The sequence below is a fragment of the Carassius carassius genome, chromosome 23, assembly GCF_963082965.1.
Source record: "Carassius carassius chromosome 23, fCarCar2.1, whole genome shotgun sequence".
NCBI lineage: Eukaryota > Metazoa > Chordata > Actinopteri > Cypriniformes > Cyprinidae > Carassius > Carassius carassius.
Window position 1 is genome coordinate 12574208 of NC_081777.1, and position 27262 is coordinate 12601469.

Below are 27262 nucleotides of genomic sequence, written 5' to 3' on the forward strand. Positions count from 1 at the left end.
AATACTTAGTGGACTGGGAAGGATACGGTCCAGAGGAACGTTCCTGGGTCCCACGCAACGACATCTTGGATCCCGCCTTGCTGGATAACTTCCACTCCAGACACCCCAACCGACCGGCTCCCAGGGGAAGAGGACGCCCACCATGTCGTCGGGGTCCCCGGCCCTCAGGAGCGGGCCCTGGGGAGGGGGGTACTGTTACAAACACGCCAGGTTCCACCTCCACACAATCACAGTGCACACCCTCACCTGATTACTGAACCATCACCACCTGATCCTCATCACCAGTCATCCACCACAGCACCATAAAAGCCACACACACGCACCCAGTCATTGTCCGGTCACGTTCGCGACAAGATCATTCCTGTGCGCTAACTATAAGGACTAACTCCTCTTTACCTTCTCTCCAAGGATAACCTCCGAAGACTCCTCTTCCATCTTCTCTCTAAGGATTGCCTCCAAGATCCTCAAAGCCCCAACGGTGCGTGTGTGTGGTCACTACCTTCCCGGCACGGATCCCAACACCCATGCTCTCCTCACTTCCCGCACCTCTGCTTGTGTCTTTAAATAAATACTAACTTCATCTGTTACTCCTCTGTCTCCGAGTGATCCGTAACAGAGACACTGTACGCACTGATCGGAGGCAGTGATTTCAGGTAGGCTGCCGCAAATATTTCATTTTCACACAAACAGTTCAAAAACATCTGAATTTAGCTCTTGGTGTGTTCTAATTGGTGGATTGTGTGATATCGCTGTAATAATTTATTTTTAAAAGCTTTAAAACAAGAATAAATTCGTTTTTTCTGAGCTCTTGACTCCAGACGCTCGTGATCACAGCGGTGATTCATCTCTCGTCTTTCTCACGTATCTCTGGCCAGAAATCAATTATCCATGAGCCCTGAACCGGTAATAATTAGATATGTTGGTTTAGCTTGTCAGTGTGAATAAAATCTAAGTATTTATTTGTATTTTTAACCGATTTAAAAGTGAAACTAAAAGTCCGGGAATTGCACCTGTAGGGGCGCAATTTCTCTCAGACAATGTAAGTCTCAGCACTTATATGCAAACAGATCGACAGAGTGAGATGAGATGTCTGACAGTTTTTTATTTTTCTGTTATCCATACAGTGTTGTAAAGTCGTGAAACTATCCATATTTACTCAGAATGACTTTTTTTCTGTATGAAAAAAGGTTTTGAAGTGTTTGGAATTTAAAATGCTGGGCAATTAATAATTCCCTTTTTACTGTCATTTAAAAAAATCACCACGACAAAACCGTTCAAGCTATCCAAAATCCATTGGCAATTTAAGTTCCTCAATGTTTTGGCATTATGTAGACAAAGTTTGGTGTGTATAGTGTTACTCTCCTCTGATCAGTATGCATTAATTCACAGTTAAATGTAAAAAAATCCACATTCAAATCAAAATAGCCGACTTCCTGTTGGTCGTAGCTGATGACTGTGAATTAGAAAGTTGTCCGTCTTGATAAGAACAATTTATGTACCGAGTTTGGTGTCTGTAGCTAAAACTACTTTTGACAAAAAGTGGCGCTATAGAGTGCCTCTTCCACGCCCTCTTATGAACTTTAGCCAGTGTCTAGTTATCATTAATACTGATATGTGTTCTGAGTTTGATGAAATTCTAAGCATGTTATATGCCTCAAAATCACCTGAGAAGTATTCCAGTTTGACATGTTGCCACGGCAACAATATTTTTAGATATCAATATCCCCCCAGCAGATTTATATCGGCTGTATTTTAACATTATTCTGATGAAGTTTGAAGCAAATCGAGTAAAAATAAGATGCTGAATTCAAAGCATTTTGAAAATGACACACTTCCTGTTGCCAGTTGGTGGCGCTATAACTTTGACTCCTAATAGTCACATATATGCGATAAACATCATACAACGAATAATCTGATGAAGTTTTATTAAAATCTGTAAATGTATGTGGATGGTATTAGACACTTCCTGTTTCTTATTTCTCACCATAATTTCAACGGCTCGCCACGAGCAAACCGTTCGAGATATCAAAAATCCCCTGGCAATTTTTCATTCCCAATGTCTTCAGATGATGTTGACCGAGTTTGGTGGCAATCGGGTAAAAAGACCTATGAAAAGTATATCAAATTCCAGAGCATGCGCTTTTTACATAACTCTAAATAACTGACTTCCTGTTGGGCGGAGCCTATGACATGAAATACGCAAATTGTTCGGCACAATGAGATATATATGTGTACTGAGTTTCATATTAATACGTGCAAGTATGTGTGAGCTATACATCAACATTTCTGACTGTGTTCCAGGGGGCGCTGTAGAGCCCCTGTGGCACGCCCGGGTCCCAGCCTCTGCGGCCTCCTAAAGGCCACAGAGTCCAAGGTGTGTGCAAATTTTCAAGAGGTTTTGAGCATGTTAAGGACCCCAAAAGCCCCCAAAAATTTGACGACAAATATGAATACTAAACCCTAAATAGCCAACTTCCTGTTGGGCGGAGCCTATGATATGCAATACGAAAGTTGTTTGGATTGATGAGATTTATGTGTGTACTGAGTTTCATGTGTCTACGAGCAAGTATGCATGATATATGGCCCTCCATATTCCAGGGGGCGCTGTAGAGCCCCTGTGCCTCGCCCGTGTATCAGTCTCTGCCCGGCCCTAATGGCCGCAGGTTCCAATGTGTGTGCCAATTTTCAAGACTTTTTAAGCATGTTAAGGGCCCCAAAAGCCCCCGAGACGTTGGAAAATAATAATAATAATAAGAAGAAGAAGAAGAAGAAAAAATAATCCTAAGGAAAACAATAGGCCTCTCGCCCTTTGGGCTTGAGCCCTAATAATAAGAAGAAGAAGAATAAAAAATAATCCTAAGGAAAACAATAGGCCTCTCGCCCTTTGGGCTTGAGCCCTAATAATAATAATAATAAGAAGAAGAAAAAATAATCCTAAGGAAAACAATAGGCCTCTCGCCCTTTGGGCTTGAGCCCTAAATATAGCTGCAAGCAGCGATGGTGGGCTCAAGCCATCAGTGCAACCCCGGTGGCATCAGGTAAACTGTGCCCAGCGGGCACATGCATTCACAATAGCCCTCTGGCAGTCAGGTTTTAAGGGATACGGCAGTTAAAGGGTTAATCCGAATCATCTAGACTTTGAAATCACATTCACAGAACAATATATATAACTTTAGTAACACATTTCAATCTGAGTTAAACCTCTTTTTTTGGCTCATTTTATCAGTAAAAGAAAAAATGCCTAATAATTCTTCACACCTGAATAAAAGGATTTTTGTTTTTCTCTTCCAGCCTTCATGGTCAACTACATATATATCACACTCATTGACTTCTCTAGTGCAGCTCAACCAATTCTCATCCCATTCGTCCATATTTGTGATATCACAAATCCCTGACAATATTTGTTGTATTCCAAACAATTTGTTCATTATAGTTTTTAAAAAAGTGATTTTTTTGTTAAATAAAATATCTCCTTTTGAATTGGACTTTCATCTTAGTAACTTTGCAGAACTTTTTTTATGCTGAAACAGCAACATTACAGTATAACTAAAGTTGAAAAAGTGAAAAATAATAATAGCAGTCCTTTAATAGGCATTATTAAGCAGTTCATAAATACAGCTATAAATGTTTTGTTCTTGAGCTATAAAGTTCAATCATTGTATTTTCATACTTTTTAGTATAATTACGTTATTTTCAAACCAGTTATTTAGGAGTTGTCAATGGTTCATGAGATCATTAAGAAAGTGAAATTAAATGATTAATAAACTATTTTAGTGTAAATATATAAATCTTATTATTTAAACACATGATAATAGTTGGTCAATGTGTTAATATCTGCTTTATTAACATATATTCCTGCTGTAATTCATGATAAAGTCAGGTTTTTATAAAACATTTAGTAGTTTCCAGCTATCTATTTTTGTGAACTCATCTAAAGTGAGGACTATTTAAACATTTAAAGCATTCACAAAGGAGATTTAACCCTTTGAAGTCGATTAACACGGATACGCGTTTTGAGTCATTTTCTCCGTATAACCCCGAAAATAACTTAAGTTACACTTTCAGTTTTAATCGTACAGATAAGAGCAATACATCAATCGAATCTGTAAAGGGTCTACTTTTTTTTGGATACAGACATAATAACAACAAAACTTTGTGCACTTATAAAATAAAGATAACAAACAAGGTGTGCTGTCTGCAGCCTTTGTCTGCGCTGATCTTCATTTACAAACACGTCATTAAAATGAACTGTAACTCCGTGAATACTCAACGAAGAGACATGAGAGAGATATCTATAGAAAGCTTGACATGTCTACTTTTAAACTAAACAAGTGCCGCCGAAAACAGATTTTCTGTGATAAAGTAATCCATATGAAAACAACGCGATGTCTGTTTTTCATGTCTCCCTTCATTGTATCTGTGACCATGCCCCCGCGCTGAACGCGCTATTCAGATTCAAACTGAAACGCGCGGCTTGAATACGCCCATAACAGAAGAAAAAGCAGCGAGCCTGTTCTTCAAGTTTTTATTTTACTGTTTGCTTCGCGATGAGAGGAATAAGACATAATTCACCCCAAAAAGATGTCATGTGGTTGAGGATTTGAGAAATGGATTTCCTCAGAAAAAAAAAGAATGAAGCACTTTATTCAGCAGAGATCATAAACATGAGTAAGTCTCTTTTTATTTATTTATATACTTGTACTAGTTTTCACATAACGTGTAAACATTTTACTAGTTAGACTTTTTCCAAAGACTTTTTCCAAACTATAATTCCTGACTAAATATATAATCAAGTGAAACATTATGAAGTTTCAATAACAATATACTATACTATACCATTCAAAAGCTTGATGTAAATAATATAAATGTAACAAATAAATAACTGTAGGCTAACAAATGTAAAAACAATGCTGTTCTTTCAATTTATTCCCCCTAAAAAACCTAAAAAATATTCTCAGCTCTTTTCAACATTAATAATAATAATAATAATGATAATAATAACAACAATAAATGTTTTTTTGTAGAAAATAAGATTGTTAAAAGGATTTCTGAAGGATCGTGTGACTTGAGTATTGATGCCAAAAAATTTGTTTGAAAGTCAGCTTTGATTGTTCCTTATAAACTGTTTAACTGCTTCCCCAAGTGGGTATTAAAGTATGTTGTGGGATAATTAAATATATTCTAAATAAACTACAAACATAAAATTATATAGATTTATTTTGTTCTCACATTCTTTCTTGTAACTCCTTCCTCTCAGTGGCACAGATGACTGAATGGCTCATTTTGCAGCTCATTATGAGCTGAAGTGAGTAAACAAGATGATTTTCACATAATTTAGAAAGAAAAATTCTAGGCTACAAGCTCCAGTTCTCAAAAATCCCGGGAACCAATGTTCTCTATGTGTTTTTTTGCCTTTTTCAAGTGTTTTAACATTTTTAGTTTTTCACTAACCACGCATAATATTTTTTTTCTCAAAAACACAATCATGTACATACATGCATTTTACATATTATTATAGCCCAGTTTGTGCTGTTTACAGTGAGATTAGACTTTACCCATTCAGATATTGATAAGAAACTGAAAAAAGCACAAATGTCAGGGCATGACAAAACTTCTCCAGGCCCCAAAAATACCCTTAGACTCCAGAGGGTTAAAGGAACATTCATCTACCAAACTAAAAAGTTAAACAACACAGAGGGATACAGAACACAGAAATATTTTTTCAAGATGGAAAAAATGAAACTGTACAGCTGTACACTTGATAAAAAATGATATATATATATATATATATATATATATATATATATATATATATATATATATATATATATCTGTGTGTGTGTGTGTGTGTGTACTGGCTTTCCAATGTCGTTGATATTAGGAGTAAGCAAGATTAACACACGTACAAACAGAGTCCATGCAGACGGATGTAAATGCATAACAAATGTCTTTCTTTATTACTTGAGCTACATTAAACATGATCTCAAACTACTTGTGTCCTCTCTTTGTTCACATGTACACACAAAGCCATACCTTATGGACCACATGCAACTAGAATCCTCCTTGCGAGATACTCTGTCCTGCACTCAAAAACTGTGCTTTCCAAATACCTACATACACACTTGTTGCTCAGGTTCTCTAATTAAACATAGCCACAGCACCACCCAGTGGACAAAATCTTTACCATCCCCAAAATGGCTCCTACATATAATTCAAGTGTATGGTTTCCTTTTATTGCATATTGAAATAAATATTTATGATTTCTGTATCAATCTGTGTTGTGTTTGTTTATTTTTATTTTTCTTAGGAAGATAACAGACCCTTTACTCTCCTTTGTAATAAATGTGCTTATAAACCAAGAACAAGTTATTTATAGCTGTATTTATAAGCTACTTACTAATGACTATTAATGTTGGGACAAGGCTTTATAAAGCATGAACTGAATATTTACTAATGAGTGCAGTTAAGCACTCAGAAGGGAAGTCGTGGCCTAATGGTTAGAGAGTCGGACTCCCAAACAAAAGGTTGTGTGTGTGCACTTTGGATGGGTTAAAAGCAGAGCACGAATTCTGAGTATGGGTCACCATACTTGGCTGAATGTCACATCACTTATAAAGTGTAACCAATGCATTTACTAATGTTAACAAATTAGACATTATTTTACAGTGTTACAAAATCTTTTAATGACTTATAAGTGTTTCGTAATGATTTTATTGACCTATATTTGTGAAAGTTCTGCTTGCATTACAGCTTAGTCTTCATCTGTGAGCTGAACAGATTTACTGTTACATCCATGAGATTATGTAAATTCAGATACATGTCATGTCACAGGATGCAATAGGTCAGTATCAGATGAGTTTGAAATTATATTTTGCAGCACAAATAAGGATTTTTAGGATTTTTATAAATCCCTAAAACTGTCAGAAAAGGATAAGGCCTAAGAGATTTCTATGCAGTGGAAGTGGCTAAATTTATTTTTGTTTTTACAATTATAATACATAAACTATAAAATTATACAAAATGTATAAAAAAGTACAACAGTTATTGTTTTCCAATGTTATTTATTTATTATTATTATTTTGGGGGGGGATTTACATTTTTAAAAAATTGCCTATTTCAATCATTCTAAGCAGCTTGAATAAAACCCGTTAATATTTATTATAGACCACTGAAACTGTCTGTAATCTAACAAACAAGTTATGAAAATAAAAGTGTGTACACCAGATAAATTGGACGATAAAGAAATTGCTAACAATAGTATAATAGAGCATGTTTTAGGTTTTTAGGCGTTTAGATGCTGAAATGGACAAATATAATGTAAAATAAAATGTCATTGATTTAATTAAATATAGATTAATTCTTGTTAGAGCATAATAATAATAATAATAATAATAAATAAATACATACACATAAAAAAGCAGCCAAGACGAATGATTTTCTGTATTTTTTTATAGATTAAAATTGAAGACAAAAGCAGTTATATTCAAATCCAGTATAATGATCCATTTCAGATTTATTTCTAAACAGTTTATGTTCACGTGGCTGTTTTCGTTTATATTCGCCAAGCTAATATGTATTTTGAAATAATCTTGTCAGTGATGTGTTCGTGCTTACGACGAAAGGCAGAATCAGTGTCCTGCAGCTTGAGAGATCCATGTTATTCTGCCAGTCGTGCTGTCAAATAGTCTTTCACATTTACACGGGTCACAAGCACCTGCATTTAGTTCTTGTTGTGTTATAATGGGTGGATTGTGTGCATTCGTGGTAATATTTTATTTTAAAAAGCTATTAAACCAGAATAAATTAGTTTGTTTTGAGCTCGTGACACTGTACGTGCTGATCGGAGGCGGTGATTTCAGATAGGCAAGTTTGAAGCAAATTTAGTAAAAATAAGATGATGAATTCAAAACATTTTGAAAATGACACACTTCCTGCTTCCAGTTGGTGGCGCTATAACTAAGACCCCTAATAGTTATATATATGCGAGAGACATAATACAATGAACAATCCGATGAAGTTTGATGAAAGTCAGTCAATGTATGTGGATGTTATTAGACATTTCCTGTTTCAAATTTTTTGCCCTAATTTCAACGCCACGCCACGGGCAAACCGTTCGAGATATCAAAAATCAATTTTTCATCCCCAATGTCTTGAGATCATGTTCACCGAGTTTCAAGGCAAACGGTTGAAAGTCCTCAGAGGAGTATTTCAAATTCCAGAGCATGCTTTTTTTAAACAGCCCTGAATAGCTGACTTTCTGTTGGGCGGAGCCTATGACATAGAGTGCAAAAGTTGTTGACTGAAGTTTATAAGTGTACTGAGTTTCATTTAAATCCATGCAAGTATTTGTGAGCTATGGTTCAAGATTTCTGACTGTGTTCCAGGGGGCGCTGTAGAGCCCCTGTGCCACGCCCGGGTCCCAGCCTCTGCGGCGTCCTGATGGCCGCAGGTTCCAATGTGTGTGCCAATTTTCAAGAGTTTTTGAGTATGTTAAGGCCCCCCAAACCCCCCGGAAGGTTCATAAATAATAAAAATAAGAAGAAGAAGAAGAAAAATCCTTAGGGGAACAAGAGGGCCCTGCGCCCATTGACTCGGGCCCTAACAATAGGGCTCTCGCCCTACAGGCTTGAGCCCTAATTAGGCAGCTCTCCGGTGTTTTATCACTGGATGTCTGACCTCGATGGATTTCAGGTCAAAGAGGGCAGAGACACTGTGCACACCTACCTATGATATAACTGCCATGGATCAACAGAAGTTCAAAGGTGTTTATCAGCCAGAGCGAAACTTTACTCTGCTGATTATGTACTCTGTAGATTAATTTTCAGCTGTTACATTTGGGCCAATCAGACACAACTATTTGTTATATTTAACAAATAATCCTTAACACCCCCTCACCCAAACAACAAGCAAATTATGAGGGACTATGGACCCTTCCCCTGAAATGCATCGAACACCTCAGAAAGGCAGAACAGGCCTCTGGTTCCATGGCAACCAATGCTGATAACACTGGGTTTATTGCCCAAAGGAATGCGTGCAGAACAACTCTCAATTCATTTACGCATAGGAAAGACACACAATGCCATATAACTGGATTCTCATCCACAGATAAACCTTTCTTCGAACTTCCTATCACATATCCTCAGGTCATTGTGTATATCATTACTGTTCTTGTATATTGTCTTTTGTATTGTGTAAGGTATACTGTTTTATGCATGCTTATGATAGAACCACTCGTTCATGTAACATTACCTATACCATTTTTGGTCTCTATGAATTAGTCTTGGGATCTAATTGAGATTTTATATTATATGTTAATACTTATGCAACATATCACTGTTCTAAGTATAAATAGTAGACTTCATTGTAAAACGGTACTGATGGTTTTTAACTCGGGTGGTTCTGACTTATTTTCCATAACTGCATTCTCTGGTTTATCTAATGGCTTCATTCATCCACTTTAGCTCCCCTTTGCATGTACATGTAAGAGTATGTATATTTGTTTGTCTGTTTTAGTCTAGTTATGTGTGTTAGTGTTTTAATTAATACAACTTTTGTGCACAAATTACACAAGTTTTTGGTCCTGCTTGTGAATACTGTCCCTTTACACAGCAAAAACATCAGTGTTATTTCAACTCCCATAGTATTAAATTCAACACTTTCCCAGAGTTTATATAATCAACACCAGTTCAGAGTTAAATTAACACTTTGGATAGTGTTAATATTTTAACTTCATAATAGTGTTAAAAATGTAACACTCAGAGTGTTGTTTCTTAACACATTTAAGAGTATTTAGGCTTGTAAATTTGAAGACAGTCTGCTTTTATCACATCTTTTTCATCATTTTCAAACACGTTGTAGGCATGAAAGTGCTCACTGAATTGGTCAACCATAAGCTTGTTCACTATGAAGTAGATCATACTGTTGACTAAAAGCATTTTTTTTAAATACTGTAAAACAGGCATTTCCTGTTATGTGCCACTGCAAATCACTAACCCGGCTCTGTTATCTACCCCACTGATCTTTACCAAGTTAGTAGAGAAGATGTCTTTTGCTACGTCTTTTTATGTTTGTTTTTTTTACTTGTGCTTTTGAAAACCCTGTGTTTTGCCTCAAATCTCATACTCCACATATGTATTAACGGTCCAATTATTTTTATACAAGACGGGTAATGTAACATAAAATGATGTTGAACAAGTTTTTGAACAAGTCATGATGTTCCATGATTAAATGCTTCAAATGCAGTCATGCCTAGTGTAACAGATTGAGAAAATATGATGTTAATTATCTGCAGTAAGAGCAACAGCAAAGTCCAGTTCTGGATTCCTTCTGGCACAATGTCACCAAAAATCAATGGAATGTTTCTTACCAGACAAAGAGTCTGAATAGAGTTGAGTCCTATATTATTGCCTATACTGTCCAAGTTGACCCTTGTCGGCCGATTTTTGCGCTCCAAGTAGCCATAGTCAAAAGCATATATTTGTGACTAATGACCAGGTTTTAACTAAACATTTTCAGAGAGATATTCAAACAGTAACTTTATCTCATGCTGAGCCACCCCTTCAAGTATGTCATGCATTATGTCCAAAGAAAAGTTGTAGCAAACATGAAAGTACTGTAGGCTGTTAAGAGTTGAATTCTTCTTTAGACCAAACACACACAGCTTTTGTGGATCTGACTGCAACTCACTGCAGTGCATTTCAAAAAGCTCTTTTCCACGCAAGATTATCTTTGGGTCATCCTCTTTGTAAACATTCTGAGAATCAACTTTTTCAATCAAACACAAATGACAGAAATGACATCCACTGAAAGACTCTGCAAACCCATTATTCCATGCATCCCCAAGTTGTCCCCAGTTATCTGACATATAGTGCCATATAGACCTTTTCAGATGAGAAAGGCAAATCATTGCCATGATTCTCTAATATTTTGATATCATCAATCAGTCTAAAAAATAGAATCAAAGCCATATTTTTTCACATCTTCCGCATGAAACAATGCAACCAAATGAATGTTCATCAATACAGAGATTAACTTTAGAGGCAGATTTCGGAGGACAAATTAGAGAGCACCAACTTTGTGAACACCACGTTTTGAACCCAGTGGGTTAGCAGTCTCAAAGTCATCATAGTAAAGCTGAATTTGTAAAGAAGGCTTTGTTTTTGAGAACAATGGATGTGATTTAAAATAACTTCCATCACAAAAGTCTTCATATTTGTCTTTTGATACACATGCTTTTGCAAGTAGTTGACATAAATGACAACAAATGACACAAATAAAAGAATTGTGGCAGATAAATATAATGGTTTCAAAAATTGGAATGTAAACAAAAGTGTCTTTCCTGGAACCTGATCATAAGTAACTGTATTTTATATTTTGCCTTGTATCAAATCAAACTCCTACATTTTTCTCCACAATCCCCCATTTCTGGTTGAAATACTTCATTCTTTTAGTTTCAGTATTAAAACTCACAAATGGTTTTCAAAATTCTCAAAAGCCTTTTCCAATGTAGATCTTACATGGTTATCTTTTGGCACAGTGGACAGTATTTCATGCTTAACTTGGGAATGCAGTCCACCAGAAAGTTCTTCCAAATCACTAACAATTGATGAAACTACACTATTTGGCATACCACTACTATGGAGTTTGCCAATAATTGTAGCACAGTTATCTTTTGTGTTTTCTGTGATACTTTGACCAGATCCATTGATGTCAAAATACCCAGCATCAGGGCTCTGCACAACACTTGTTCCTGCAACTTCTGTACTAATTTGTAAACTGTGAAAATCAGCCTGAAATGACTGGTTTCTGCATCACCACTTTGACAATAACCCTTATCATGTACACTAAGTAAATGTTTTTTTTAAACCTGAAAATTTTGAAAACTGTCACCTACAATGATCTTGTGCACAAACTAACTTAAACTTGGTGCCTGGATAGAAACCGTGGCTGATTCGCAAATGAGTTATTAGGCCTTGGCTGGTAGCATGCACTGCTTGACAAATGAAACATTTAAACATATTTCATATGTCATTAAAAATTTTGCCCGCAACTCACAAACTCCTGGAGACTCATCTGTTATGGTAACATCAATGTTGTAGACAGTTGTCTGCAGAAAAGTGTAGAAATTGACCAGGGACTCATCATGAGACAAGTTGAACACGTAGTGGGATTTAAACAGTTCATCAAAAGCACCCAATGAGCTGGTGGCTTGGCAGAGGATGAGCTGTTTGTCAACGGCGATATAGAAGGTATCAATCGTCTTCTTGGTTTGGCCAACTGCAAGGATGTATGGTTGTTTACCCTCTTTTTCCTGCACATATTCATTGATGCTGCAGCATGACTAAAACAAGAAAAAAAATATTATAAATGTGTACACCTTCAAGTGAATCTGGTACTTGCTGGTCCATGTTAAATGTAATAGACTTTGTAAACTGCCCCTGTGATTTGAGATCATTTGCATCACTGGAAAAAACATTCCTCCCAAATAATTGGGTCATACTGGTCAGTAATACCCATTCATTTGGAATGAACTAGACTTGCTGCAATAGTCGGTGTTACAGGAACAGCTTTTTCCCTACAGCTGTCTCCTTGCTGAACTCTGCCCTCTGACACCCATCAACACCCCCCCACACCATACACACAGACCTCTCACCCTTCCTCATCACTACGCACATCTGACCGATTCATTTATTTATTTACAACCAGCAAAAAACAGTAAACTTGTTATTGCTTGCACTACTGTCTGTTCATCCAGAAACACTGAGTAATCCATTTGCACACTGAAATATTTTCTATGCAATTTCCATTGCAGTAGTGTTAATGATGTTCATATGTTTATAGTTCTGCCTATGGTGTACATACACTGTTACATAATCCATCTGTATACATGCTGGTAGTATTTAAAATCTGTAAATTATGTCCATAATCATTATCTGTATAGTTATTGTACATATTGTAGACCTTGTATATTCTGTACTTACTGCGTATTGCACTTCTGGTTAGATGCTAACTGCATTTTGTTGCCGTGTACCTTACATCTAATATTCGCAGCAGGAAAATGCCAAATTCCAAGCTTAGAGGCAGCAAAAGTCACCACTCGATATACAGTCAGTCCAAAAACATATTCAAACAAAAAACAATCAAGTTTAACACACTGATAGAGAAGCGGCAACCACATTGCACCAGCTTCCTCTACCATGTTCACACGTCATGTGGCACATCTGCCTTGTTTCCACTAAAATTACCCAGAACAATTGTACCAGGAACTTTTTTTCACAGGAACTTTTCTCCCCTCAGTCCAGTTAATTTCTGCGTTTCCACCGCGATCAAAAGTACTGTGAAGATTAGGCAAATAGTCTGGTGACGTAGGTCTGCCCGTGTTTCTCAATACAAAGTACGCAAATTTCACACTTGCATCCTTGGTAGTTCGGACTTTGCGAGTTTGATTTAGGAGTGTGATCTCACACAGATGGGATGACCCAAGTCCGGTAATTCTGCAAACAGCAGCGTACTTGATAACATCAGTCAGCTCGCCTTTGCTACTGCAATTTTCCTCATTGGATATTTACAATTAGACTAGATATATGATATCAAACACCACTGCCTGCTTTTGTTTTCATTTAAACATATTAATAGCCACAGAAATGTAGTTAAGGCAAATTTGTAGGTCTATATAGCCTACAGTACCTTACAGTGAAACTAAATATTATATAAAAACAGTAATGCCTCTTTTTTATTTTCATTTTAACATATTAATAGATTAATCGGTAAACATGAGCACTGAGCTCCCGCTGATCGCGTGGAGCTGATCGTCTCCGAAATCGGCGAAACACATTTTTAAAAAGGTGCTGTCTTTATAAATAAACTACATTCTCGCCTGAAATACTTTTAAAATTAAATTTCATGACACAATAACAGTAATATTTTGAAAATTATCCGAATAAATGGTGGTTGAAATCACAATGCTGCGTGAATATATTGTGAATACATTTTTATTTATTTGTTACCCCTCCATCCTAGTACAGTCGTGGCCAAAGGTTTTGAGAATTACATATTAGTTTTCAAAAAGTTTGCTGCTAAACTGCTTTTAGATCTTTGTTTCAGTTGTTTCTGTGATGTACTGAAATATAATTACAAGCACTTCATACGTTTCAAAGGCTTTTATCAACAATTACATGACATTTATGCAAAGAGTCAGTATTTGCAGTGTTGGCCCTTCTTTTTCAGGACCTCTGCAATTCGACTGGGCATGCTCTCAATCAACTTCTGGGCCAAATCCTGACTGATAGCAACCCATTCTTTCATAATCACTTCTTGGAGTTTGTCAGAATTAGTGGGTTTTTGTTTGTCCACCCACCTCTTGAGGATTGAGCACAAGTTCTCAATGGGATTAAGATCTGGGGAGTTTCCAGGCCATGGACCCAAAATTTCAACATTCTGGTCCCCGAGCCACTTAGTTATCACTTTTGCCTTATGGCACGGTGCTCCATCGTGCTGGAAAATGCATTGTTCTTCACCAAACTGTTGTTGGATTGTTGGAAGAAGTTGCTGTTGGAGGGTGTTTTGGTACCATTCATGGCTGTGTTTTTGGGCAGAATTGTGAGTGAGCCCACTCCCTAGGATGAGAAGCAACCCCACACATGAATGGTGTCAGGATGCTTTACTGTTGGCATGACACAGGACTGATGGTAGCGCTCACCTTTTCTTCTCCGGACAAGCCTTTTTCCAGATGCCCCAAACAATCGGAAAGGGGCTTCATCGGAGAATATGACTTTGCCCCAGTCCTCAGCAGTCCATTCACTATACTTTCTGCAGAAGATCAATCTGTCCCTGATGTTTTTTTTTGGAGAGAAGTGGCTTCTTTGCTGCCCTTCTTGACACCAGGCCATCTTACAGAAGTCTTCGCCTCACTGTGCATGCAGATGCGCTCACACCTGCCTGCTGCCATTCCTGAGCAAGCTCTGCACTGGTGGCACTCCGATCCCGCAGCTGAATCCCATTTAGGAATCGATCCTGGCGCTTGCTGGACTTTCTTGGATGCCCTGAAGCCTTCTTTACAAGAATTGAACCTCTTTCCTTGAAGTTCTTGATGATCCTATAAATTGTTGATTTAGGTGCAATCTTAGTAGCCACAATATCCTTGTCTGTGAAGCCATTTTTATGCAACACAATGATGGCTGCACGCGTTTCTTTGCAGGTCACCATGGTTAACAATGGAAAAATAATGATTTCAAGCATCACCCTCCTTTTAACATGTCAAGTCTGCCATTCTAACCCAATCAGCCTGACATAATGATCTCCAGCCTTGTGCTCGTCAACATTCTCACCTGAGTTAACAAGACGATTACTGAAATGATCTCAGCAGGTCCTTTAATGACAGCAATGAAATGCAGTGGAAAGGTTTTTTTGGGATTAAGTTAATTTTCATGGCAAAGAAGGACTATGCAATTCATCTGATCACTCTTCATAACATTCTGGTGTATATGCAAATTGCTATTATAAAAACTTAAGCAGCAACTTTTCCAATTTCCAATATTTATGTAATTCTCAAAACTTTTGCCATGACTGTACATCCCTGCATCTTACTCAATCCTATTCCATTATCATTTATAGCACAATTGTTTATACACTTATTTATTTGCCAAATTTTTTTTATTTTATTTTACTTTCTGCAGAAGATCAATCTGTCCCTGATGGTTTTTTTTGGAGAGAAGTGGCTTCTTTGCTGCCCTTCTTGACACCAGGCCATCTTCCAGAAGTCTTCGCCTCACTGTGCGTGCAGATGCGCTCACACCTGCCTGCTGCCATTCCTGAGCAAGCTCTGCACTGGTGGCACTCCGATCCCGCAGCTGAATCCCATTTAGGAATCGATCCTGGCGCTTGCTGGACTTTCTTGGATGCCCTGAAGCCTTCTTTACAAGAATTGAACCTCTTTCCTTGAAGTTCTTGATGATCCTATAAATTGTTGATTTAGGTGCAATCTTAGTAGCCACAATATCCTTGTCTGTGAAGCCATTTTTATGCAACGCAATGATGGCTGCACGCGTTTCTTTGCAGGTCACCATGGTTAACAATGGAAAAACAATGATTTCAAGCATCACCCTCCTTTTAACATGTCAAGTCTGCCATTCTAACCCAATCAGCCTGACATAATGATCTCCAGCCTTGTGCTCGTCAACATTCTCACCTGAGTTAACAAGACGATTACTGAAATGATCTCAGCAGGTCCTTTAATGACAGCAATGAAATGCAGTGGAAAGGTTTTTTTGGGATTAAGTTAATTTTCATGGCAAAGAAGGACTATGCAATTCATCTGATCACTCTTCATAACATTCTGGAGTATATGCAAATTGCTATTATAAAAACTTAAGCAGCAACTTTTCCAATTTCCAATATTTATGTAATTCTCAAAACTTTTGCCATGACTGTACATCCCTGCATCTTAATCCTATTCCATTATCATTTATAGCACAATTGTTTATACACTTATTTATTTGCCAAATTTTTTTTATTTTATTTTTTTTCTGTTTCTTGTTGTCTCTGTGTACTGGAAGCTTATGTCACTAAAACAAATTCCTTGTATGCGCAATCATACTTGGCAACAAAGCTCTTTCTGATTCTGATTCTGAACTCAACCAATCAGCATGTTTAGTGCCCAAGTCCACCCCCAAAAGTTCTGGACCTTTGGAAAAGTACTACCTCACTAGTAGGGACTTTCTGAGGGGCAATTTTTTACCCAGAACTTTATTCTAGGTTTTACTTCTAGGTTTGTATAATAAAGTGCTCAAGTAAGCGGCAACACATTTTAACTTAACAGTAGCCTACTTTTTTTGTTAGGATATCGCCAATATTTAAAATTGAAACACCACTGACAGAAACAGTCAACTCTTGTGCCTTTTGCATTTAAATCTTTATTACAAGCAATCCCACGGGTCTTAATGAACTTTGTTTTTCTGCTTCCATAAAACCATATTTTCTGCTTCCATAAAACATATATTAAGTTACCTTGTTTATCTAAAGGTGCTCTTTTTCTTGTTTTAAACCTAGCCAAAAACCCATGTGTTGCATGTGAAACACAGTAGGCTTTAGTTAGTACATATTTATTGTGAAATGACTGCATTTCTGTGTCAATCCATGTTCATTTTTACCATGAACAATGCGCTATCACTTTAATTCAGCACGTGCAGCACAGCAAAAATAGACTCGGTATGTAAACGATGGCGGCACTGCTGCAGACGCACCGCTCCTGGAACGTACTGACGGACCACAACCGCGTACAGTGTGATCACTGGAATCCGTTAACATGGGTGCGTAAAAAAATATGCAACGCATATGCACTGCAGACGGAGTATGTGTGAAACAGGCGTAACTTGGGCCCATGTCAAGAAGCAGACAGACTGGCTAAATTGACCATCTGCTAGCTACCTCATGTCACAGAAGTCAGTTAATTCTCAACATTAGAGACTCTTTCACTCAGACATTATACTATAGAGACTGCAGTGTTTCCCACAGCCTTACACACTATTTGTGGCAGCATTCCCCCGCCCAAATATTCATATGTACTGTATGCCAATTTATTTTCTGCCAGCAGGAGGCAGCTAAGAGTGGGAGAGATGTAAAGCAGCGCTGAGCTCACAAACGCTGTCTTATAAAGCATTAAATGCAAGATGAAATGAAAATGAAAATTTTCTAAATGCATTTTCTATAAATAAATTCAGGTTTCCTCCTGAAATACAGATGTAAAATCACCCGTGCAGTTCTCATGTTTATTCAATGAAGTCAAAGCCATTTGGAAAATCTATTTGTGGCGGTCAGTTTTGATATTGTGGCGGCCCGCCACAAATAAATCAATGTGTGGGAAACCCTGGATTGTGTCTGTTCTACGAACAAGCAAAAAAAAAAAAAAAAACCTTCCAAATACATTTAGGGGTAGTAATTTAATTGATGTTCAACAAAGAACAAACAAACAGATATATTACAGATGATTAAATATATAAAACGTGTATATATATATATATATATATATATATTTTTTTTTTTTTTTTTTTTTTTTTTTTTTTTATTGTCCATTATAACGAGAGTAATCTCACACTAAACATTTTCAGTTTTAAGTACGATTGGGTTTAAGGCCCAGTACCTTAGACTAACGCTAGAGGGCAGGCTCCACCTCCACCCTCCTGATCTCACCTTTTCTGGGCTCACCCACTCCACTTTGTGGGCATTATTAGCTAGGTCAACTTCTCTCTCTCTTTAAATCCATGCATTTCAATTAGTATTATTTTCTTATTTCCCTTCTGCTTCTTTAGTCATTATTGTCATTCTCGCCATTCTAGTTACCTCCCATTTTAGTTCTTTATTCTAGTATTATTTTTGTTTTTACTTTATTTTTTTTATTACTTTTTAATAATATTCTTTGTTTTGTTCCTTTTTTATTATTATGATCATGTTTCTTCCTCCTCTTCTCTCTCATTTTAACAGTCATTTTACATAAACATGCATCCAAATAGTTGTAAACGGTTACTTGGATTGGCTTTGTTGCTGAACAAGAGTCTTGATGCATTAGAAAATGCTCAAGGTTCATCATTGAGTTCTTTTAGGAGTGAACCTTTACAATTAATTCAGAACGCAGCAGCAAGATTCATTTTTAATGAGCCAAAAAGAATACATGTCACACCTCTGTTTATCAATTTGCACTGGCTTCCAATAGCTGCTCGTATAAAATTCAAGGCATTGATGTTTGCCTACAAAACTAACACTGGCTCTGCACCCATTTACCTAAATTTGTTACTTCAGACTTACGTCGCTTGATTGTGCCATCCCAAAGAAGCACAAAGTCACTTTTACGGACTTTTAAATTAAATGTTCCCTCCTGGTGGAATGACCTCCCAAACTCAATCCGGACAGCTGAGTCCTTAGCCATCTTCAAGAATCAGCTTAAAACACATCTCTTCCATCTTTATTTGACCCTCTAACTTTAACACTCACTATTCTAATTATATTCTTTAAAAAAATCTAACTACCTTTCTAATCTTTTTATATTCTATTTTCTTTTCATTAATTATGCAATTGTATGTGTGTGTGTGTGTGTGTGTGTGTGTGTGTGTGTGTGTAAAGACCTCTAACACTAGCTTGCTCTATTCTTTTTTATTCTATCTGTTTTCTTTATATTATATTATTTAAAATCCCATGCTAGGTGTACTGTGTTAACCTAACTGAGACTTGTTATAGCACTTATATATCATTGCTCTTTTTGTTGTTTTTGATTGCTTCCACTGTCCTCATCTGTAAGTCGCTTTGGATAAAAGCGTCTGCTAAATGAATAAATGTAAATGTAATGTAGTACTTGGTGAAGCAACAGTTGCCTCCATGGTGGATCACAGCTGCCACGGGATCCAGACTGGATCATATTTTTATTCATATTTAAGAAATTTGAAAACATTTGACAATGGATTGAAAAAATAAATGTGTAAAATAAACATACTTACTGTATACTTAAGATGATAAAGTATTTTTCACAAATAAATAAATATTTAATAAAAATATAATTATAAAGGAAGTAAACACTGTAGCCAACGGGGCACTCAGTATTCTGGTAAGTTTGTGTGCATTGCGAATCATATTTTTCAGATAAACCCAGGGTAGCACTCATTTTACATACAGCAGGCAGAGAAAATGACATGGACATAACAGTGGGCAAATGCATAAAACGCAGCATAATTTGAAATCATGAGTTTAAAGCATTCAATTCACACGGACCGGCCGTCAAACAGAACAGGCAATCATGCTGGGTAAAAATGCACACTTGACAAGATCTCACATCTAGATTTGACTTGTTTGCATGGTTTGTGATATTAAATGTTCATTAGCCATTCAAAGATTTGTTTAAATGATATAAATGTGTATTAGCTTAATGCTGACGGCAAACAAGAAAGTATTGTAATGTTTGCCTTTGTAATACTAATAATATTAAAACAATCGTTACATTAATAATTATACATTAATTCCTTTGTTTAAACAGTTTATTAGGACCAAAGCTTACTTTTAAAGCTGAATTTTTAACATCATTGCTCCAGTCACACAATGATTATCTAAAAAAAACAAATTATATTGTTATTAGTATCATTATTATTATTAATGTGGAAAAGAGCTGTGAATATTTTTTCAGGTTTTTTTGTGGATAAATTGAAAGAAAAGCATTGTTTGTTACATTTACATTTATTTGTTACATTTATATTATTTACATCAAGCTTTTGTATGGTATGGTGTATATTATTGTTATTAAAACTTCATAATGTTTCACTTGATTATACATTTAGTTAGGAATTATAGTTTGGAAAAAGTCTAACTTGTAAAATGTTTACACGTTATGTGAAACCTAATACAAGTATATAAATAAATAAAAAGAGACTTACTCATGTTTATGATCTCTGCTGAATAAAGTGCTTCATTGTTTTTTCTGAGGAAATCCCAAACGCAAATCCTGAGGTAATCCTCATCGCATCTTCTTGGGGTGAATTATGTCTTATTCCTCTCATCACGAAGCAAACAGTAAAATAAAAACTTGAAGAACAGTCTCGCTGCTTTGTTTTCTGTATGGGCGTTTACAAGCCGCGCTCTTCATTGAAACATTACAATCTCAATAGCGAGTTCAGCCCGTGGGCGCATTAGATATAATGAAGGGAGACATGAAAATCTGGACATCACGTTGTTTTCATATGGATTACTTTATCACAGAATATTTCTTTTTGGTAGCACTTGTTTAGTTTAAAAGTAGACATGTCAAGCTTTCTATAGATATATCTCTCATGTATCTTCGTTGAGTATTCACTGAGATAGTTCACCGTAGACAAAGGCTGCAGACAGCTCACCTTGTTTGTTATCTTCATTTCATAAATGCACAAAGTCTTGTTGTTATTATGTCTGTATACAAAAAAGTAGACCCTTTACAGATTATATTGATGTATTGCTCTTATCTGTACGATCAAAAGTAAGTGAAAGTATATGCGTGAATAAAATCCACAGGGAGTTAAAGGCAGTTCATCATAGAATTCAGTGATGTCATCATTCAGCTCAGTTCGATTTAAATAGTATACTTCAAGAGAAACCCCCCTGCACTCTCCCCACTTACCATCATAGACATCACTGTGGCAGCAGTGGAGTAATTCAGATTCCTGAGAACCACCATCTCTCAGGACCTGAAGTGGGACACTCACATCGACTGCACTGTTAAAAAGGCCCAACAAAAGTTGTTCTTCCTTTGCCAGCTGAGGAAGTTTAGCCTGCCACAGGAGCTGCTGAAACAGTTGTACTCGGCCATCATTGAGTCTGTCCTGTGCACTTCAGTAACTGTCTGGTTTGGTTCAGCTACAAAATCAGACTTCAGAAGACAACAGAGAATGGTTCAGACTGCTGAAAGGATTATTGGTGCTCCCTTCAAGAACTGTATACATCCAGAGTGAGGAAAAGGCGTACATCCAAGTTATCCCCTTTTTAACTTTTGCCATCTGGCCACCACTTCAGAGCCACAAATACCAGGACAGCCTGATATAAGACCAGTTTCTTCCCCCAGGCAATACACCTCGTGAACAGTTAAATGTTCCACACATTGTGCAATAAAAATGTGCAATAACCTGAAGTGCCATTTGATGTGTTTACACAGACTGTTTAATTCAAAAATGAAGAAAATCGGCTGATTCCGGTCCCTGGCTGCTTGTTTTTGGTGCATCCCTTATTTACATTATTACCTGTAATATGCCACTAAACTGTTTTATTTTATTTATTTTTTTTGGATCTAACAGTCCTTTCTGGTCCTCATATCTAATTGGCTTATAGGAGTATGATTTTCAAGTGATATCGAAACTCCATTGTTCCACAGTTAGATGGCCAGTAAATACTGATGAATATTGAAAAGACTGAAACAGAGTTGTAAACAAGGAAGTTATTTTTACTTTCAGTAACACCAATAAGACTCAGCCAACAAATTCACTGAGCAGCACTGTCATCCTTAACAGATGAAAGGATAGTGTGACAAAGATATTGCTTTCCCCAGCAGACATTTAAAATGATCATTTACTGTGAATATAAGATTGAATTGAAGAATGAATGCTGTATCAGATCCAAGTTATCATACTTGATATGAATGAGTAATATCACATGAGTAGCCGTGCTATATGGCTGTATATCGGCATGGTATGATTGACTACGGCTGAATTAAAGTTGTGCTGATATACATTCATATCGCATGGCTAATCATGTAATATTCCACATATATATCAATTAGTTAATAGTGAGAATTGTCCCTTAAACTAAAATGTTACATATGAATATTTTTCAGTTTGAAGGTGACTTATTACTTTGATTGTGGTGTGTGTATTGATGTGTTCAGGTGTGTCGTACATCAATGCGCTATCTTGCTTTGATGATAACCAGGCCTGTGCTCAAACTGAAGGAAATCAACCCTCTTCTCTTTAACTTTGTGGAGGAGCTGGTGGAAATCAGAGTAAGTTTTTTAATTGTGACAATGAAAATCTTGTATTATTATTTGTAAAGCGGGTCATTATGAACATTTGCTGAAACAGCATCCAATAGTAAGCTAATTATATTTCTTATCATTCTTGTACTTCAGAAATTACGTCAGGATATATTGCTAATGAAGCCATATTTCATCACCTGTAAGGAGGCCATGGAGGCCCGACTCCTGTTGCATGTAAGTAATTAGGACACAATCTCATTTAGGCCATGTCACAAAGGGTGCCCTACACCCTTTCATTTCTCAAGTCAAGTCAGGTCACCTTTATTTATACTGTAAGCATATTAGTATGTTATGTGTAAGCCAGGTTAAAGAGATGGGTCTTTAATCTAGATTTAAACTGCAAGAGTGTGTCTGCCTACCGAACAATGTTAGGTAGGTTATTCCAGAGTTTAGGCGCCAAATAGGAAAAGGATCTGCCGCCGGCAGTTGATTTTGATATTCTAGGTATTATCAAATTGCCTGAGTTTTGAGAACGTAGCGGACGTAGAGGATTATAATGTAAAAGGAGCTCATTTAAATACTGAGGTGCTAAACCATTCAGGGCTTTATAAGTAATAAGCAATATTTTAAAATCTATACGATGTTTGATAGGGAGCCAGTGCAGTGTTGACAGGACCGGGCTAATATGGTCATACTTCCTGGTTCTAGTAAGAACTCTTGCTGCTGCATTTTGGACTAGCTGTAGTTTGTTTACTAAGCGTGCAGAACAACCACCCAATAAAGCATTACAATAATCTAACCTTGAAGTCATAAATGCATGGATTAACATTTCTGCATTTGACATTGAGAGCATAGGCCGTAATTTAGATATATTTTTGAGATGGAAAAATGCAGTTTTACAAATGCTAGAAACGTGGCTTTCTAAGGAAAGATTGCAATCAAATAGCACACCTAGGTTCCTAACTGATGACGAAGAATTGACAGAGCAACCATCAAGTCTTAGACAGTGTTCTAGGTTATTACAAGCAGAGTTTTTAGGTCCAATAACTAACACCTCTGTTTTTTCAGAATTTAGCAGTAAGAAATTACTCGTCATCCAGTTTTTTATATCGACTATGCATTCCATTAGTTTTTCAAATTGGTGTGTTTCACCGGGCTGCGAATAAATATAGAGCTGAGTATCATCAGCATAACACCTAACACCATGTTCCCTGATGAGATCTCCCAAGGGTAACATATAAAGCGTGAAGAGTAGCGGCCCTAGTACTGAGCCTTGAGGTACTCCATACTGCACTTGTGATCAATATGATACATATTCATTCACTGCTACGAACTGATGGCGGTTATATAAGTACGATTTAAACCATGCTAATGCACTTCCATTATTGCCAACAAAGTGTTCAAGTCTATGCAAAAGAATGTTGTGGTCAATTGTGTCAAACGCAGCACTAAGATCCAATAAAACTAATAGAGAGATACACCCACGATCAGATGATAAGAGCAGATCATTTGTAACTCTAAGGAGAGCAGTCTCAGTACTATGATACGGTCTAAATCCTGACTGGAAATCCTCACATATACCATTTTTCTCTAAGAAGGAATATAATTGCGAGAATACCATCTTTTCTAGTATCTTGGACAGAAAAGGGAGATTCGAGATTGGTCTATAATTAACTAGTTCTTTGGGGTCAAGTTGTGGTTTTTTGATGAGAGGCTTAATAACAGCCAGTTTGAAGGTTTTGAAGACATATCCTAATGACAATGAGGAATTTATAATAGTCAGAAGAGGATCTATGACTTCTAGAAGCACCTCTTTTAGGAGCTTAGATGGTATAGGGTCTAACATACATGTTGTTGGTTTAGATGATTTAACAAGTTTATACAATTCTTCCTCTCCTATAGTAGAGAATGAGTGGAACTGTTCCTCAGGGGGTCTATAGTGCACTGTCTGATGCGATACTGTAGCTGACGGCTGAATGGTTACAATTTTATCTCTAATAGTATTGATTTTAGAAGTAAAGTAGTTCATAAAGTCATTACTGCTGTTGTGTTGGGAAATGTCAACACTTGTTGATGCTTTATTTTTCGTTAATTTAGCCACTGTTGAATAAATACCTGGGGTTATGTTTGTTTACTTCTAAAAGAGAAGAAAAGTAATCAGATCTAGCAGTTTTTAATGCTTTTCTGTAGGATAGGTTACTTTCCCGCCAAGCAATACGAAATACCTCTAGTTTTGTTTTCCTCCAGCTGCGCTCCATTTTTCGGGCTGCTCTCTTTAGGAGTTTACACTTTAGTGGCATTGGCTGTAAATTGGCTGTGCTGTGGAGCCTGCATCAGTTCTAACTCAGCAAAAGTCTGCATCAGGGGCACAAAAGTGACCACAAAAGGGACACTCTACAGCCATCCTGGACACACTCCTGAATTTAATTTAGGACAGGGCCTTACATGCATACCTTGTATCTCACACAAACCTTAACTATATACAAATAGTGCTGTTTTTGACAAGTATAATACTTTTGAATTAACAACATTTTATAAGAGAAGTGTTAATATTAAGCTCTGTTGTCAATTTTCTTCAATAATATTGACAGAATCACTGTTTTACAGCTTATCAAATTAATCCATCGGTCAAATGGGCTGAACTATCAACTCTGCAGTGGATATTAATATCCAAAATATAGTGAAAAAAACTATTCTCAGGAGGAAAGTAAGTGAGGAAAGAATGACTCTTAGGGTAGCTAAAATATGAAATCCCAATTTCTAGCAATATATGCAATTTCTTAGGCCTGTGTAGTGATAGGTACTTATGTCACTGATGACAGTGTAATTTTAGATCACGTGTTCCCCAAAGGAACACTCCACTTTTTTAAAAAAATAGGCTCATTTTTCAACTCCCCTAGAGTTAAACAGTTTTACCGTTTCCGAATCCATTCAGCCGATCTCCGGGTCTGGTGGTAGCACTTTTAGCTTAGCGTACATCATTGAATCTGATTAGACCGTAAGTATATCGCTCAAAAATGACCAAAGAGTTTTTTCCTATTTAAAACTTGACTTTGTAGTTTTGACTTTGTAACTACTTTTCTGTAGTTACATTGTGTACTAAGACCAATAGAAAATGATATGGCTGGGAACTACACTCTCGTTCTGGCATAATCATCAAGGAACTTTGCTGCCGTACCATGGGTGCAGCAAACGCAGTGATATTACTTAATGAGCTGGAATGAGAGTGCCGTTCCCAGCCGTATCGGCCTAGAACCGCAACTTTTCATTTTTTCATTTAACAGTATCTTAATATCTGAGTGTTCTGACACATTACTAATCACAAAAAAAATATATATTTTAGGTATTATACTTACTTGCCTGTTGTTTTATCCAGTCCAATAAAAAGGTGAAGTCCCTTGAAGCAAGTGTGCTGGTTGTGTAAGTTTATTCCCAGGTAAGCAGACCTAAACCAATTCAAGGTCAACCTACACATTGTCCTGAAAATATGAAGACATCAATGGGTAATACTGAACATTGACGCATGCATTCATATATACAGTATATACCTTAATAGGTATAGTTGCAAACATTGTTGTATCACAAATAAAGCACATGACGATTGGATCAGTGGAGAGGGGGTTTGCCATTTTGACTGCTGTTCAATACAGCATCTATACAGGAAACAGTAGTGCAATAGAGTACAGTGTTTTCAAGTTTAATTCATTATCCAGCTAATTCAGTTCAAGATTTGTTCTCTTCTGATGGCGTCAGTCAGTGCGTTGATATTTAACTGAAAGTGAACTAAACTAAGCCACAAGGCAACAGTGGCAAGGAACCCAGACTCCATCAGTTAACAGAAATGGTTAAAAAATTAAAAAATATTAAGAGGAACATCTCGGTTACATATGTAACCCTCGTTCCCTGAAGGAGGGAACGGAGACGTTATGTCAGAAAGAGACTGACGAATTGGATCTCGCCCGAGAGCCCAATCACCTTAGAGTGCTTACAAAACGAGCCAATGGTACGCCGAGTACCTTGGTCTGCAGAATTTGCATCGCGAGCTCCGGCCCGCAGAGCGGGTATATAAGAAGCAGAGCAAGCAACTCGCATTCAAGTCTTCGCTGAGGAGCCGAGTCAGTGACCCGGCCGTTCAGCGGAACAGCGATGTGGCAAGGGGATGTAACGTCTCTGTTCCCTCCTTCAGGGAATGAGGGTTACATACGTAACCGAGATGTTCCCTTTCAGTCGGTCATGTTCTACGTTATGTCAGAAAGAGACTGACGTATGGGGTCCCTTACAAAGCGCCACATGGCTGTCTTCCAGAGACCTGTGTGAGTGATAGCACCCTGTTGTGGGGCCAGCACGAGTGAGGGCCTATACACAGAATGCACTGGGTAGCATATTCTAGCTGGACGTATGCTAGTAGGCTGCCTGCTCGTAGGAGGACTTACAAAAGGCAAGTATCCACCAAGGTGGTTATACACATGAACTCTGAGGTACTCAGCCCGCAGGGTGGAAGTTTCAATTACAGAGCTGGCAACAGGCTTGCCAAGGGAAAGATACATGCTGCGACGAGACTTATTGTATGTAGACATACAGACGTGGGATTGCCCAGAAAGAGGAATCACAACACATGGAGGCACCTAGTCCCACACAGGGCTGACCGAAGGGGTATGTACGCAAGTGCTGGACATCAACAGTGCTGGAGGAACCCAGGGTTCTGAACTGAGGAACTCACCTGAGGGGAACAGCGCACGCATCCAGTCCGTGGAGTGGAATGGCGCAGCAAGCAGATTGACACCGAGCAGG

General features: G+C 37.3%; 1 protein-coding gene across 7 annotated transcripts in view; it reads left to right on the top strand.

The window, feature by feature from the left end:
* The window catches only part of def8 (differentially expressed in FDCP 8 homolog), a 196754-nt gene that overhangs the window by 131624 nt on the left and 37868 nt on the right, over nucleotides 1-27262 (top strand). For 6 of the 7 annotated variants that reach the window (XM_059506227.1, XM_059506231.1, XM_059506228.1 and 3 more), the window contains 2 exons: nucleotides 22385-22498; nucleotides 22625-22705. The exons of the other annotated variant lie outside the window; for it this stretch is intronic. In XM_059506227.1, coding sequence (XP_059362210.1) covers nucleotides 22385-22498; nucleotides 22625-22705 — 195 coding nt within the window. The remainder of the gene's footprint in view (nucleotides 1-22384; nucleotides 22499-22624; nucleotides 22706-27262) is intronic. 7 annotated transcript variants of the gene reach the window in all.